At 40.3% G+C, this 17,975-nt stretch overlaps 1 protein-coding gene across 3 annotated transcripts in view; it reads right to left on the bottom strand.

The window, feature by feature from the left end:
- Positions 1 to 394: 394 nt before the first annotated feature.
- RAB27A (RAB27A, member RAS oncogene family) overlaps positions 395 to 17,975 on the bottom strand; it is a 36,506-nt gene continuing 18,925 nt past the window's right edge. For all 3 annotated transcript variants that reach the window (XM_084293155.1, XM_084293157.1, XM_084293156.1), the window contains 5 exons: positions 12,124 to 12,296; positions 9,862 to 9,947; positions 8,985 to 9,088; positions 8,116 to 8,239; positions 395 to 2,771 (listed from right to left, as the gene is read on the bottom strand). In XM_084293155.1, the coding sequence (XP_084149281.1) occupies positions 2,573 to 2,771; positions 8,116 to 8,239; positions 8,985 to 9,088; positions 9,862 to 9,947; positions 12,124 to 12,276 (666 nt within the window). In that variant the 5' untranslated portion in view covers positions 12,277 to 12,296 and the 3' untranslated portion in view covers positions 395 to 2,572. The remainder of the gene's footprint in view (positions 2,772 to 8,115; positions 8,240 to 8,984; positions 9,089 to 9,861; positions 9,948 to 12,123; positions 12,297 to 17,975) is intronic.

Raw genomic sequence — 17,975 nt, forward strand, 5'->3', positions numbered from 1 at the left:
TGTTTAATTACTCGGTAAGAAATCCTGAGACAAAACATCTTAATGGAAATGCTTTCCTAAACTTTCCATTCCATTACAGATCTCAACATTTTCATCTGACACGGGAGGGGGGGAAAAAAAAAGCACTTATCTTGAAATACCAGTTTCTCATTGCATGAAAGTTACTTTTGTGTTTTGTTTTTAAACTAGCAGTAGACTAGTAAAAACACTGCAATTTACTGTCAAGAAACATTTACCATAATTTCTCATGAGAGCTAAAAAGGCAACAAAAAGTTTCATCACCAAATAATTAAAACAGACTGAAAAGTGCCATAAGATTTAAGGCTTACATCAAAGCAATTTTATGTAGACTCTTTATACAGTAGTTACATATAATATGAATGACAAAAATATGACAGTTTCAGCATTTAATATTTAATATCCAATCTAAACATAAGTATCCAAAAGGAAATATTTTTTACACCATTTCAGTAGTCACTTAGCTCAGTAGTTGGTTGCAATATTCTTTACTGTTTTCAGGAACTGGATGGAGCTATAAACACAAGAACTTCCATTAGAGTCAGTGCCTGACAAAGCTCCACTGCAACCCTCTGAAAAGCAAAGAGTTACATTAAAATAAACTTAGACACCAAAGTACATTGAAACATATTGTGTGCTACAGTAGAGTTTGATACTTTACTGGTCAGAAACATGATGGTAAGTAACTTCAGAAGGCACTCTGAATTAAACTACAGTAACTCCGGTCCACAAGCATTTCAGAACCTTGATATTGTGATGCAGTAGAAAAAAATGCATTTATTCAATATAAATTGCTTTAATCTCTGTCTTCGCCTCGGAGCAGTCAAATTATATTGCACTTTCAAAATATTCTGTGTACGTTGTGATAAAAATTTAATATTTACATGTTGTGTTTGCTAAAGAAGAATACATTATTTTGTAAAAATATTTTAAGAACCAAATTTTAACACTTACTCTTACATTCTTAATATAGCCAGAGGCCACACCGCGTATATAATCTTTTGATTACCTCCTGTTCTAGAAACATTTTTGGTCCTTCAAAAGATGTGTTACATTGCAATTCATGTTCACAACCGATTTAAACATTTGCCTGAAACTGCAGTAGCCAAACAGACAGAATATTTAAATAAATAAATATGTAATTTCTAAAGCAGTAATAGCATTGGAGTTTGTAAACAAGCTGCTGTGGAAAGTCTGTAAAAAGACTCAATTTGGTATGTTATGACTTTAATTGGCAATACTTTAGAGTTATACAACCTCTGCCAGGGTAGAAAAACAGCTTGGTAGGCACATCTTATGAATCAGTCTGGAGAAAAAGAAAAAAGACCTAAAATACTGATTGTTCCTTAGGTTGCTTCAAGAATAAATAAAAATGATCAACAAGTAACATGATCCACCAAAACCAAAATTGACATTCAGTTGATCTACCGGGGGCGGGGAGGGAAAGTAACTTAGTAACTTTAAACACAACCTAAAGGAAACAAACAAGTCATAAATGAATATATGATAACCAAGATGTACATGACACAAAAGTTGGCAGCAGAAAATAAGCATCATAAATTTATAGAAATACTGATTTAGACAGAACTGGTATCTTCGCTGCATTTCACCATAGGAGAATCATTATTCATTTTTCAATCCAAATGTGAAGAAATATTACAAATCTGTGTTTGGTAAAACAAACTCAGTACAAAGCATTAGTTCTGATGAAATTTTGCTGACATCTAGGTTACCCTACATTCCTGTTAAAACATGACTGGTAATAATAAAAGAAACATAACAGATGTACACGTATGCCATTTACACATGTATTTATATGTATATGCATGTTCTAGAAATTCAAATGATGTCAGGAGGTCTCATAGGCTGTGTTGGCTATATTTTACATAGTACAGTTGTAGTTTAAATGTTCAGTTTCATGACACACCTAAAGTGCTCTACGTATGCACCCCCATGCTTCTCCATAAAGTTTTACACTCCATGTAAAATAGCTTTCTTTTGGCCATCGTCACTAAATACCAAAGGTTTGAAAAACAGTGAAAAGCTACTTGCAGGGTTTTGCTGAATACAGGATTTGCTCTTTATGATTGTCATTGATTCATGAAATGATTAAATGTTTCTGTTAAAATACAATCAAGAACTGTTCTACCAAAAATCAAGAACGTATTTCTTGCTGTTTGCAGAAACTAAGAGTTGTCACAGTACCTAATTACATGCCTACCCTTCAATTCAGAAACCTACCTTCTCTCACTGCCCATACCGAGAGATGCTTCTACCTTTGTTAATGAAAACTATTCTCTCCTTCCCTCCAAAGCAAAGAATTTGGGAAATATGCAGTGCTACACCAAACTGATGAATTTCTGTCCCATGACTAATAAGCTGCATAGCTTGCAAGCAAAGGTCTATGTTGTTTGAGAGCAAAACCCCAAAATTAATATCAAGAGTTAACATAGCTCGTTAAAAAACTACTCAATGTTATTTATCTGTAAGTTAAACAGTTAAGCTACAACTGTACTATACTTTAGCATATACATTAAATTTAATTGTAACTGAGCTAACAGCCACATCTGCCTTTTTCTTGCTCCTCATTCAGTTGTTCTGTAGAGCTGTGCCCATTGGAACGCACTACCCCTTCTGGGATCCAGGACTTATCCACACACCGCTCCATGCGCTTCATGATAAGGTCAAGCAGAGTATCAATGGCTTTGCTTACGTTATTCCCATTAGCTGCACTGGTTTCAAAGTACGGTATTCTGCAGAAGGCAAAAAACAGAAACTTAAATCATAATCACAGGAGAGGAGCAAAACCAGTACATGAATACTGCCTTATACTTAAAAATCACACTAACACTGTTATTGTTACTCCACAACTGAGAGACAGTGTGGTCAGTGGCCTAAAATGCAAAAGAAACAAAATGTCTCACTTTGTTGGTAGAACAACAGGATAAGCATTAAGTTAAATTATTTTACAGAGGCAGCGGTCAGTACAAATTCCCGAAGTCATGTTTCTGAGGTCTGTTTTTCAGATCTGTTCACCTGTAACAGATGCAATTATTTTATATAGCCTTGCCTGCCAATGTGTTCTTTACTGATTTCTATCTACGTAAGCTAAGGTGTCATCACAAGAGAGGGAGTGCCAACATGCAGTTCCCACACAGGCAGGGCAGCAAAGACTTCTACTGAGGTGCTATTAATCATCACTACAAAAGGTGTCACTGAACTGGAGTAATAACTTGTTTTACAGTTTATGTCAGCAGCCCTGGCAGGGGAACAACTTTCTGAGGAAATCTGTCTCCAGCAGAGAAAAGTCAGGGATAAAATATTCTTCCTCATACTAAACTCAGCAGCCACTGCTCCTTTATTGAGCAGTCTAGCTCAGTATACATCCCTACCCAAAGCAAATAACCGTAGACAAATATAAAGACATGTACACGCACTGCTTGGGGATCCAGATTTTGAGGGAAGAAGTGCATCCATGTCACAATGGAGAGTGTACGTAGGGTATTTTCTCCTCTCTCCTTATTGCCCTGAACACCCTATGCCTAGCAAGACCGGAAAGCAGCAGATACAGCTGGCTAAAGAGATAAAGGAGAACACAAAATAGAAATAGGGGATTGGACAAAAGATAGGAGTTCATATCATGTGTGTCAGGGTAAACGGATATAGCAGAAAGAGCAAGTACAGTAGAATGAAGGCACTAGCAAGATAATAAAAGGAACAAAGCTGGAAATAAAGAAAGCAAAGCAAAAGATGCTCAAGGAAAAGGAAGTCTGAGTAAAATGAAAATGATAATAGTAGAGACGACTAAAAAGACAACTCACATGAAAAAAAAAAGCAGCAAAGAAAAAGTAGGACACTGGAATAGGAAGATAGAGATAATTATTTCCAGTGGACAATTATGCAGTTAAAAGAAGTAGTGGACATTGATGTTCACCCATTTCAAAGCTTATCATTGGAAAATGGCTACAGATGTAAAAATAGAACTGCAAGCAGTAATACACAGTAAATTAATGTAAAATGTCTGTCCTGAGAGAAACTGCTAGGTTAACCAAATTTAATTCCAACTTCTACCTGAAGAAAATTCAGTGTCATAATTGTGAAAGGGCCCCTTCTTGCTGTAGTACTTTAGACTGCACCCTAAACTAGCATATGACTCTTACTGTCTGTAAAAATTGGTAAGGGTAAGATATTCAAGACTCACAACATTCAGACCTCATTAAAGAGTAAGCTTTGGCCAGTCTTGTGTCAGACCCACCAGGTGAATTTTCAAGCAATTGCACATGTTAAGGAGAACTAAAGAATACATAGGGCCGCTCCTTGATAGGGAAGGTCTCCTCACAGACGATGACATAGGCAAAGCAGAGACGCTTAACGCCTTCTTTGCCTCTGTCTTCAATGCCGATGATGGGCTTCGGGACCCAGAGTGCCCTGAGCTGGAGGACCGGGACGGTGGGGATGACAAACTCCCAACTGACCCTGAACGTGTGCGGGATTTGCTACTCCACCTGGATCCCTACAAGTCCATGGGTCCGGATGGGATTCATCCCCGGGTGCTGAAAGAGCTGGCGGATGTCATCGCGGAACCTCTTTCAATTATTTTTCAACGATCCTGGGAATTTGGAGAGGTCCCGGTAGACTGGAAGCTGGCAAATGTTGTGCCAATTTTCAAGAAGGGTCAGAAAGAAGACCCTAGCAATTACAGGCCTGTCAGTCTCACGTCAGTGCCTGGTAAAATCATGGAGAAGTTGGTTCTCGGACTTATTGAGGCGCACCTGGGGGACAGAGCAGTCATTGGTCCCAGCCAGCATGGGTTTGTGAAGGGTAGGTCCTGCCTAACTAACCTGATTTCCTTTTATGATAAGATCACCCGTATGGTGGACCAAGGGAAACCAGCTGATGTGATTTTTTTGGACTTCAGCAAGGCTTTTGACACGGTTTCCCATAGGATCCTACTGGACAAAATGTCCACCATACAGCTAAATAAAAACATCATACGATGGGTGAGCAATTGGCTAACGGGCAGGGCCCAAAGGGTTATGGTAAATGGGGCTGCGTCAGGCTGGCGGGCGGTCACCAGTGGGGTCCCTCAAGGCTCCATTTTAGGGCCGGTACTTTTCAATATTTTTATAAACGATCTGGATGTAGGAATAGAGGGTATTTTGAGCAAGTTTGCTGATGACACCAAACTTGGAGGAGTTGTGGACTCAAATGAGGGCGTAAAGGCCTTACAGAGGGATCTGGACAGGTTGGAGAGCTGGGCGATCACCAACCGCATGAAGTTCAATAAGAGCAAGTGCCGGGTCCTGCACCTGGGACGGGGAAACCCTGGCTGCATGTACAGACTGGGCGATGAGACGCTGGAGAGCAGCCTGGAAGAGAGGGATCTGGGGGTCGTGGTAGACAGCAAGTTGAATATGAGCCAGCAGTGTGCCCTGGCAGCCAGGAGGGCCAACCGTGTCCTGGGGTGCATCAAGCACGGCATCGCTAGTAGGTCAAGGGAGGTGATTGTCCCGCTCTACTCTGCGCTGGTGCGGCCTCACCTCGAGTACTGTGTGCAGTTCTGGGCACCACAGTATAAAAAGGACATGAAACTGTTGGAAAGTGTCCAGAGGAGGGCTACGAAGATGGTGAAAGGCCTGGAGGGGAAGACGTACGAGGAACGGCTGAGGTCACTGGGCCTGTTCAGCCTGGAGAAGAGGAGACTGAGGGGAGACCTCATCACAGTCTACAACTTCCTCGTAAGGGGGTGTCGAGAGGCAGGAGACCTTTTCTCCATTAACACCAGTGACAGGACCCGCGGGAACGGGGTTAAGCTGAGGCAGGGGAAATTTAGGCTGGACATCAGGAGGGGGTTCTTCACAGAGAGGGTGGTTGCACACTGGAACAGGCTCCCCAGGGAAGTGGTCACTGCACCGAGCCTGGCTGAATTTAAGAAGAGATTGGACTGTGCACTTAGTCACATGGTCTGAACTTTTGGGTAGACCTGTGCGGTGTCAAGAGTTGGACTTGATGATCCTTAAGGGTCCCTTCCAACTCAGGATATTCTATGATTCTATGATTCTATGTACTTTTACCCATCCAGTCCCTCTATATTTTGGAACTACTACAAGTAGGTGGCTTCCTAATTCTCCTGACGACCACTCCTTTTTCTAGTGGACTTCTGAGATATCTTGACAAAGTTTAGGCAGCAGTTTTTATGTTTGCTTGTTTGTTTATTTTTTGGTAAAAGGTTCATTTCAGCACACTCATACCCCCTTACGTCTTTGCTAGAAAAAGTTTCTGGACACCTGGGTATTGAACACATACTGCTACTTTCCATTATTGCTGAGGATGTTTCACTGGTGAGACTGTAGGCTTTCACCTTCAGTGCTCACTGTTCTCCACAGGGTGGTGCCAGAGCAGCACCATTAGTGTTACCACCCTATTGACTGAAATTAAACACTTCATAATTTTAATTTTTTTTTATTTAATTTGAAAGATCCAATGACTAATCTAAACGTCTAGGTCTCCTGTAACCATTTTCAAAACATATCACTTACCAGTACAAGGTCTTTCCACAGAAAGAGGACACTGAGTATCTCATACTTCAGTCAACAGACAACTGTTTGCTACATTAGGATTTAGTTTGCTTCTTCTCACAAGCATTTGGGAAAGTATGCAAATCCTAGCACCTATTCTGTCTCAATGCCACAGTGCACTAAACGCATTTATTTCTAACAGACAATTTGCTTTTTATTGGTCTTCAAGGTCAAGAAAAGCTAGTTTGTGTCTACATCTGTGATAGAAAACAGCATGGCACAAAACCAAACCTACAGAACACAACAATTACCATTTAGGACTCGGTGTTCACACTACATGTGTCTTGTGGTTTAGAGCTGGTCCAAAATCACGTCTAGACCCCCAGAATCCCCCCCACTATTCTAGATACAAATTACTGGTTGGAGCACATTATCTGGTTTAGTTTTTAAGGGAGAAGGAATCCAGTTCACATGCTAGAAGGCTGCTCCACTACGTGAATCTAACAGGTCAGAAGATTTGCTTCAAAAAACACACTTCTGATCCACACTGAAACACAAATGTAGTGCAGAGATGAAAGCCATTGGAATAGTTTCATGAGTTATAAGAGTGCTATGGGATTAATTAGCATATGATAGGAAGAAAAACTTTGCCATCGCTCCTTTAGGGACACATGACCCTTGCCTGTAGGGATGGAGAAATAGAAGGCTGCCCTGTCTTTCTGCTGATCTGTTTGATGTTTGGTTTTCAGGCTCTCTCGGAGTCTGCGAGAGTGCAGGTGCCTGCCAGAAGACACAGCTGAACCTTTTGAGGCTAAGTGACCTAGAACTCAGTTAAGCACAAAATTGCTTGAACAACTGAGGAAAGACTGAACAGGCTGGCAGTACGGGCAGGGGGACAGACAACAGGGGAACAATGATCCAGACCATTGCTTTCTTCTGTGGGAACCCAGTACTCTGTAATTACTCTCCAAATGCCTGTGAATGAGTCCCGAGGCTCTCAAAGAAACTGAGGCAGCAGGTTTCAGCTGCCATGCCAGTGGCAAGAGCTGCTCTACAACAAACTGGTGTAACAAAACTCAACTTGTAAATTAGGATGTCATTGCTTGGCATTACTTCCTCCCCCCTAAAATCTCATGCGATGGTCATCACTTCACCAAATGCTTTTAGATTTTGCTTCACAAGAGACCCAGGTTTTCTGTGCCTTATAGAAAGCTTCAGCACAGGCAAGAGCAAGTAATTAGAGCACTGTAATTCACCTGCTTTTACAGCTAAAATCTACGTGTTCTCCAAAATGTTTGTGAAACCATTTACTTTCTTTTTACTTTGCTTGCTACCAAGGAAAGAAGATCAACTAATCTCCAGTGGAAGATTAAGTGCAATTTTTTAGACGATGCAGAAAACATTAATCTCTGACAGGAAAAAAAAAAAAAAAAAAAAAAGGTGTGGGGGGGTATTGTATAGGTCAGTTCAGCATTCTAAAAATACTTCACACAATAACCTTCCATTATTCAGAAAAGGCATTACGGAAAGCATTTCACTTTGCTTTAAACACAGCAATAACTGGAAGGAAGTTACTTACCCATATTTTTCTGCAAGTTCCTTAGCCTCTTCTTCTTTCACCATTCTTTGGTCTTCCAGATCACTCTTGTTTCCACATAATACAATGTCAGGGTTTTCACAATACGCATGCATTTGTAGCTGACCTAACAGAAATAATATGAATAGGAGTCATGACTTACTGTCACATACAGCTCCTCTTCAAGAATATTACTGTTTCAGGAGACACAACGACTTTCAGGTTAAATGACTTTCTGAAAGAGAAACAATTGCGTTATCTATTCTCTCTCAAGACTTTTGCAGTTGTACTGAGGAGGCAGGGAACAGGTAGATGCCACTCTCACACACTCAGTGAACAAGCTGAGGGAGCAGAAGCCTGTGAAGGCTGGCAGAGCAGCTGTGTATTTGTAGCTTAAAGGATTATGCTCAACAAGCATCTTCACTGAGCTGGCAGAAAAAAAAAAGTACAACTACTTCCTTCTCCTGATGGATGATGCAACAGGTTTGAGCAAGGCTTCCCCTAGACACACCAGCCTAGTAACTTTTGCCTTCCGTTAAGCTTTGCTGACAAAGCTTCAGGTGAGTCAAATAGGCTTTCCACAGGCTTAAATTACTGAATATCACCTGAGTCAGGGATATGATGCTCTCTGAGCTTGCTTTTATATAGGTTAAAATTCAACATTAAGTAGGCAAAGCTGAATTTCAGGTAAACACTAGAAGCCACCAACAGCTATCACAATTACAAATGCAACCTTTACTTTCTTCTTCCTGAGAAATCTTCAAAAACCAGTATTTTCAGTTCTATTTCTCAGTGAGACATTTGCAAAAACAGCCCCCATCCACTGCTGCAGAAATACAAAGAGAGAAAAGAAAGAAGAAAGAATGCCATACTTATCCAGTTCCTGACATTGAGGAAGCTTTGCTCGTTTGTCAGATCAAAGAGTAGAAGAAACCCCATGGCATCTCTGAAGAAAGCTGTAGTCAAGCTACGAAACCTAGAGCAGCAAAGTGAAATTATTCAGCACATCTGATAAGTTACTTTGAAAATATAATCACATATAGTCATGAAACCGAGGTATCTAAAGACTGGATTAACCAGAACGAAATATTCATAATAATTATTTTGCTGATGTAAGGAACGGATAACAGGAATTGCTAACATTACTATGGCCTAACCCAGGCCTAAGGAAGTCAAGGAGATATTTCACTCAAGCATGAGAGCTTTAAATAAAGTCTTGCATTATACAGCATGCCTTCATCAAGATTCAGAAATTAAAATGAGAACAAAAAACAAACTTTGAACTAAAACTTGTTACAACACACATCGGTTCTTGATTTTCAGACAATCAACCGTTAGGATGTTTGTCTTTTAATGGACAAATAGGAAAGAACCGTCTGATGTGATTTCACCAGTCCGACTTTTCCATCACCTTGGCATATTCACAGAGGTTTAAAAAAATAAAAAAAGAAAAACCTTAAAAACAGCTATATGTGTTGACCATGAAAAAATAAACTGAAAGTCTCCAGAAAACAAAAAGCAACAATTACAGTTTTAAGATTCTAATGTAATACAGTTGTGATTTAATGGGTACTCATGAGAAAGTGTCATCACTGTCCAACACCATAGTAAATACATTTACCCATCATGAGTCATACCAATAAAATCTAACAATCAATAAGGAGAATTCATGTACTTGGTTCCATTTGCATCTAACTTGATAGCACCTGCTTCACTTTCTAGATTGGAGGGGCAGGGACGGAAACATACCTCTCCTGCCCTGCAGTATCCCAGAGTTGAAGATGTATCCGCTGTCCTCTGCCACCAACGCCATCTGGACCATTTGGCCTATACACCTTCAAAAGGTAAATTTGCAAGACTGAGTGTTAGCAGGCCAACCTCTACGAAACACAAAATAACTGACATTTCAAGTTCTTAAATGCAGCAAAACTAGCATTGCCAATGCAAGGATACCCAACTACAAGTCAATCCCTTTACTTTATGACAAAAGTAATACGAGTTGCATTTCAATTTTGTATTTAATTGAATATTTAAAAATAAGGATAAGTTGGAACTAAAAAAAAAAATTAAAAAAAAAAAAAACATTTCCAATAGACTACATGTTCCAAGCAAATATTTAGAGTGGCCACTGAGTTTCACCAGGCAAGCTTATTTTTTGTATTTCAATTTTCTACTTTTTACTATTATGTTCTATCCTATTCACATGAAAATGTAATTATAGGACAGCAACGATCACAACATGCAACCTGGCAATAAATTTGTACCAGTAACAGAACATCATTAGCAAACAGAACATACTCCAAGCTAATGATGTATCTTTTTAGTTGTCAAAAAATTATTGAAAGAGATTAGGGTAGATCTTGTCATATCATAGTTTATAAAAGCAGAAATTGGATGCTAATAATGAAAGCTGAAGAGTTTACTCAGCGTGAAAATATAAACAAGGACATCTGTTAGCTTTGAAAAGATCAGATAAAAATAGGTTCACTTGTTGTTTAGAACACTTCACATTGGATTGTCTTTTCCTTCAATTGTTGTTGTACCTAAGATTACTGGAGTTACAAATGTTATCTTTAAAGACACATAAGCTTACTGAATTTGTGGATTAGATGAATCAGGCTGTGAAACTTAAACTCAATTATCAGACATGCCAACCGAGAAAATCCATCATGCATACCATCCCACAAAAGGAATACTAAGTTATTCAAGAGACTAGTTTCACATCACAGGAGGACATTTACTCCTTCCACTGCTGTGGTGCATGTCATCCACCAAAAGCCAGTCTATACAATGTCCTAATCTTACAGCACCCAGACTTCTAGACACTTGGGTAATCATAGAACCATCTAGGTTGGAAAAGACTTTCAAGATCGTCAAGTCCAACCGTCAACCTGATGTCCAAAGTCCCATCACTGAGCCACGTTCCTTAGTACCATCTCCAGATCTCTCTTAAGTGCCTCCACGGACAGTGACACTTCCCTGGGCAGCCCATTCCAATGCTTAACCAGCCCCCCTCCATGACGAAATTCTTCTTAACTTCCAATCTAAACCTCCCCTGTCTCAGCTTGAAGCCATTCCCTGTCACTTGTCACCTGAGAAGAGAACTGACACCTTTACTGCAACCTTCCTTCAGGTAGTTGTACGGAGCGATGAGGCCTCAGCCTGCTCTTCTCCAGACTAAACAGCCCCAGATCCCTCAGCTGCTCCCCTCACACGTCTTGTTTTCTAGTCCCTTCAACTGTACATGCTCAAGCAACTCAATTACTGTAGAAAAAGGTCCCAGAACTGAACACAATATTCAAGGGGCACTCAAAATTTTAACAGACTACACTGAAAGACATTTAGTACTTCCACATGAGAATGAAAGAAAAAGCTGTGCTAACTCAATTTCTTAGTGCAGGCAGGACCAGCACCCAGCCAGTTATCATGATGCAGTGCCCTGCAGCATCCCATCAAAAGCATATTTTCCTACTTGAACAACAACTTGGGGGTTAAAAAAGCCTTTCTACTTTGTCTTCCATAATTCTTCTCTCATAGCGGTAACTGCTCAGGAAGCCTGATCAGCTCTATACATCACATTACCTGATTTCTTTCACATATATTTAAATGGTTTTAAAGCCGTTTCAGTTCACAAACAACAAAAACATTTTTTGTGACAGCTCAAGCCTTCCTCACGTAGAGTTCAACATGAGCTTCTGTGAGCACAACCCACTGAGCAGATACACTCATCTACCCCTCCTGAGCAGTATGATATGGTTGCTTAGAATCGCCTCTTGTTACTTTAACTTTGGGGAAAATGGACACACAAAAAAAAAAATAAAAACAGGCCAAATAAGATAATTCCCTTGTCACAAAATTAAATATATAGTAACTATGGATGGCATGCCTACACATAAAGATTAGCAGAATAGATTTGGAAAAAAAAAAAAAAAAAAAAAAAAAAACAGATGTTAGCCACCAGCTACCAAACAGCTATCATTTTGAAGTAGCACACTGCTTGTGAAAACTCACCACTCTCTTTTCCCGGAAGTCGATGCCCACGGTTGTGATAAACTTGGAATTAAATTTGCCATCTGTATATTGGTAAAGAAGGCTGGTCTTTCCTACTCCAGAGTCACCGAGTGCTAGAAATTTTATGAGGTAATCATAGTCCCCATCAGACATAGTGAGAATTCAGGAGACACCTTAAAAAGCAAAGCAAAAAGTGTTAGTTAGGCAACAACTCCACCAAGGCTTCTTTTGACAGATGTTTAAAATACAAGTCACCACTTGAACTACAAAGCATCCAGCAGCAGGCCCAGTTCTGTGTTCTTTTACACTGCTTTCACCTTAAACTCTCAATTATGCCAAGTATCAAACAGAAATTTAGCTGTGACAGGAGAGGAAAAAAAAAAAAAACAGAATTCATTTCTATTATGCACCTTTTACTACAAAGTGGATGTAACACAATTTTGGCTTCTTCAGGAAAGACTGAAAATCAAGATCAAAGAAAAGCATTCAAGGTGCCTGGAAAATGAACTGCATAACTGTTTTTAACCTGTGTGAAAGCTGGCAAAAGCTGCTTAAATGCATTAGCAATGCAATTCTGATCTCACATTTATTGTGACATTATTAACACACAAAATCCTTCCCCCCCCCTCAGACTGCCCACTACATTTAAATAAAAAGGCACCACAACACTTCAAATATTACATATTTATTCAACTTTTGCAAACGCTCTCTAACAGGCTCTCAGAGTAGTTGACCATATTTCTGTCTTCTTTCATATGACAACCATTTCTCTATTAATAGCTATTTTTCAGTCTCAAGCAAGTATTTTCATAACAGAATAAAAATAGCATTTTTAATAAAGTTTAGAGGGCAATTTTCAAAAGTTTTTATTAGGATGCTAGTTTTAAGCTATACCGTGTTGGATATATTCTGATCAAAGTGCAAAACCAGCTGGAACATATAACAAAAAGCTCTGGAAAATGTAATGCATACTAGAAAGACTAGTGCAGGTGCACTAGTACTTTCCTGTTGAGTAGCTACTGAGCGTCTCTTCCCCCTAAACAAACAGAGAGCTGCCTTATGTTGTTTTCAGAGAAATGAACATGAAAAGATAAGCCTAAAATAACCTTTCTAAAAGCAACAGAAAACTGGCATACAGTCGCCTCTTATCAAGGGGGGAAATGGATACCAAGATACAAACCAATTCATTTCGTGAATATCAACTCACAGCTGGAGGACTGGAACAAACCCGTACCCCTAGTAAGTAGGCGTCAATCACCACCATTAAACTAAAACTATAACTCTCTCTGAAGTTTCAGCTTTACATCAGTACTGCTCTTGGATACAAGACAGAGCCCCGATCAATCAGTTTAGCCGTGCCTGGGCTTGCCGTGACCAAATGCAGAGAATCAGATTTATTCTGAGATACCTCTGACGGAAGAGTCAGTGGAAAGCATTAGACAACTTTTTACTTTTTCTTGTCCTGAAACGTCCCCATCCCCAGCCAACGCTTACTTTACATTACACCAGCAATAACAGCAAGACCTTGCAGGATTGGAATTTAACTATGATAAGCTACCAGAGTTAACACTTGGGCACTAACACGTGAGAGCCAACCCATTCACTTTCCACTGCTGGGTTTTAACACATTTTCCAACAGATTAAGAGGTTGAAACAAACAAACAAAAAAAAAAATAATACTTATTTTACATAAATATACCACAGCTGCAGGCCTGCATCCACCACGCAGGTCTGACAGTGATACAGTCCAGTGAGCAAGTGGAACAGGCAGCCACGCACTGACATGAGAATTTTTTTTAGCAGACGTGAGAAGCCTGAGCCAACAAACACAATCACAAACACAAGCAAAAGCTTGCGTGTGTGCATGTTTGTTTGCTTGTTTTTAAATCCTTCCCCATCTTGGGGAAAAAGAAAAAAAACAGATCATTTACTTTGTGGCTCTACAAAGCCTCTTTTCATTCAAATGCATTAGAAGGAAGGGAAAATGCTTTAAAAAGCAAACACGGAGGTTTTTACTGAAGATTAGATTTTATTTAGACTTCCTTCTCTTATACAGTGTTTCTATTGCTCTCAGATGTTCTGCCAAGGGCAAAGAGCTGTGTAAATATCCCCTCTACTCAAGTATATGTTCTTTCAGCTTCAATACCCCTAAATTTACTGTTGCCTAAAAGAGGCTTAAATGCAAGTCTTACAGCCAGTATATTATACAAAGAGAAGCTCGCTTCACATCTTCTACTATGCTTCTGCACTCATAGAGAAGTATTTGCCTTGTCTTGTTGGTATTTTGTTAGCTAGCCATAGGCCTGTAGAGCATATTTTTAGCAGCAGATACAAACAATAATGCCAGCTAGTCACTGTTAAATTAACTTCCTCACAACCTAAATTTTATTTCATCCTGTGCAAGATCTTACAGGCACTGCAGCAGCATCACTTGGAACAGTAAGAAGCTGTTAAGGTTTAGTTCTGCTACGAGTTACAGCTAAACAGCTGAACCCTTCCACTGGCCAGAGCTAGGAGAAAGCCTTAGACCCTGGAGAGAAAAAAAAACTTAAGGTATCTCCGCTGTTATATCAGATTTGTGGAACATCTGTTTGGGCAAACAGGCCACACCAAACAGACCACTTAAAACTCAATATGGCTCTCCATATGGCTGATAACAAATATAATTTGTAAATGATTGGTAGAAAGCGAGGAGCCCTTCACAGGAAGGGCATAAAAATGCTTTCTAAAGGGGTTGCTTCAGAAGAAAAGTTTCTCTTTAGGCTTTTGAAATGCACACACCTTTCACTGCACCCCATAATGCCAATCTGTTATTCAACTATCTCCAGGGAGTGGTTCTTGTGAAACCCTGCACAGTTAACCTATCCTTGGAGACATGCAGAGTTACTTTCAGGGCAGTTTCAAACTTTGTCCTCCTCCCTGTACAAATATTTAAAAAGCAACCTCCACCCTCTGCTTCCAAGGCCTGCAGTCCTAGAGTCCAGACACATCCAGCTCCATACTACAGAAATAAGAATATATTCACAGAAAAGTATATGCATAGAAAAAAACTGCCGGCGCATTTCTCAAAATCCTGGACCTGTTACTATGAAGCTGTCCCATTTCTTTCTTCCGCTTCTGCTGTGCTTTGTATTAGGCTTTATAGCATCACACTTTCGTTTTTTCTTCCACATTTCTACACCTCTTATATCAAGAGGGTGGGAGGTAGGAATGGAAGAATAAGAGAAAATTGATGACACAATCAGAGTTTATCAGGTCTCCAAAAGAAAGGAAAAAAAAAAAAAGCAGCACCTGAAATTGTTGTAAAATAACCCTTCCCCAAACCCACTTTTAAAAGTAAGTCCTTGTCTGGGGGTAGGAATCACTGGAGGAGACAGCTTAGACTCCACAGCAAGAAGGGCTGCTTCTTTGGTAAAGCCCTCCTTGAACCCCACGCAGCTCTGGCTTTGCACTTAGCCTGGCACGCAGACAGACAGGGGTTACAAACAGTTCTGGGAAAACTCCAGGGGCTGACAGGACCCTCCCAGCCATCTCTTAACCTGTGCCTGTACGGCTGCTGCTCTGGAGCCTGCCCATAACACACACGTCCAGATGGTGCTTTGCCAAGGGATGCTCCACAAAGCAGGTGCAGCTCTCATTCAGGAAAGTTCCTAGTCCAAGGTAGTTTCACGTTAACAGGCACCAAGGCTAGTGGCTCATATTTTTGCCTCTGGGATACAAATAATATAATCCTATTGTGTGATAAAACACTTAGGACTATGGCAGCATTGTTCCTGAAAACTTACAGAAATTGGCTTGGTGCAGGATTTCTCCTTTGCACTACAGGGACAGGGAATGTGCTTTTTGAACAAGCAGGCATCACTCAAAACACACGGCTCTTGCACTGCTACAGAGCTGATGGAGGGAAGGAGGAAGAAGGCAGGAAGTGATAAGAGAACATAAGCAAAAAGAAGAAAAAAGCACCAAGCTGCAAGTAAAAACGCGTAAACACACAGCATAAAATTCAAGAAATCTGAAAATGCTCTTATTCAGACAGTCCTAAGGCACATCAATTTAAAGTAAAGTATACCACTTACCCCAAACTCTGCTAAAGGAAGAGTAAGGGCACACTTCAGACAGTACTCCTACCAGGAGTATTTTTCTAGCACCACCTCTTTAGCACACAGCCAAGAAGTTTACGTGTCACCTGTTTGCATTCATGTTGATGGGTGCTCAGAGATAAAGAGGTGTGCCACCTCTCCATGTCGAAGCGTGGCTGGGAAGCAATTACACAGTTCACATGTCCCATTTATTTCTAAAGGCACACAACATTTCAGAAGAGATGTGTGCACGACCTACTTGGGAGCAGACACAAAATATCTGCTAAATCACCCACACACGTTAATACATTGTGACTAACAAGTCTTTTCGTACAAAGATGCATTAAGGAGAGAGTGTATGGATCATAACTGTTCAGTTTCTGTCAAGCTCCCAGCTTTATATCCTTCTCTCTCGGTGAAAGCGGGTGGCAGTCTCTAATGCCAACTGCTGCTTTGCTTCTTTCACTCCCATACACAGACCCAAGCACATCGCCCCTCAGGTTCCATGGGGAAAGTTGGCTTTACCGTAGGTTTCTAAACAAGAGAAAAACTATTCTTTGGCAAAGATTTTGGCAAAAACATAAGGTATTATGCCTGATACGACTCCAGACCACACCCACAACACCACCTCATTCCACAGAGAAGCGATGCACATGTAAATAAGACCAGTTGAGACAAAAGGTAGAAACAAGGAAACAATGGAAAGGTTCTTCTCTACACTGCAGCGCCCAGTCAGCACCCCCACGAGCAAGAACACTTCTGTATTAAACTACTCAAATAAAATCCATTTACTTAACTGTAACCTCTCTTCCTTCACATAGCAAGTGAAATAACTACACAACTCAGATGTCACCCCAGTATCCCAGATCTGCAGTCCAGCCAGCCATAAAGCTAATGACGAACACGATAGGACATACCACATACTCATAAACAGACAAACTAACTAGGATTGAACAAAAAGAAAACGTAGATAAGACCTATAACTAATTCATGTTTTCACATACCACAGGAACTCATCACTTTACCCTCTGGGGTATGTGCAGCAGACTTGCAAGGGTTACACTTAACTTCTAACAGTGACCAACTTCTGCAAGCCACTCTTAGCTTTCAGGTAGAGATTAAAGACAAAGACAAGTCATGTCTTGGCCTTGCCTTCTTTGTTTAGGAGGATACAGCCCATACTGGAACAGTGAGCACTTCACTAGGCTGTATCATAGAGGTAGGAGCCAGGCTGCAGCAAAGTCTGCAAGTTCTCCCTGCGATGGAGATCTAGCTGTCCGTGGGAGGAGGGAGTATATCCACAGGCTTACAGCCTGGGGATGAATCACAGCAGGCATAGAGTGCAACAGGCACAAAAGTCTGTCTGCTTTAGAGGGCTTCCCAGTATTTATAACCAATGAACCCATATTTGTAAATATACTGTGCAAATGTTAACGCAATTTAGAGTTCAGAAATGCTTTGCAATTGAAGGTTTTCCTAAATACGACTTTATTCTTAAAAAGCAGTTGAGGCTTCGTGCTTACCACAAAAAAGTTGGAAGAAGAGTGTGGAAGAATCCCACACAGAAGAGGAAAGTACCACAGGGCTCTCAGCTAACAATGTGTAAATAAAAGCACAGGGCAATAATGTAGTTGTACAGGTTTCTGCAAGTGCAAGTCAACTTGTACTGGGAAAAAAACGAAGTTTCTCACCTGGGCACTATGCAGACAAACTAACTTCAATAGCTGCTTTTTTTTTTTTTATATGTCGCATGACATGTTACAGCAGAAGCAC

This window comes from Netta rufina, assembly GCF_964035555.1.
Source record: "Netta rufina genome assembly, chromosome: 11".
Classification (NCBI taxonomy): domain Eukaryota; kingdom Metazoa; phylum Chordata; class Aves; order Anseriformes; family Anatidae; genus Netta; species Netta rufina.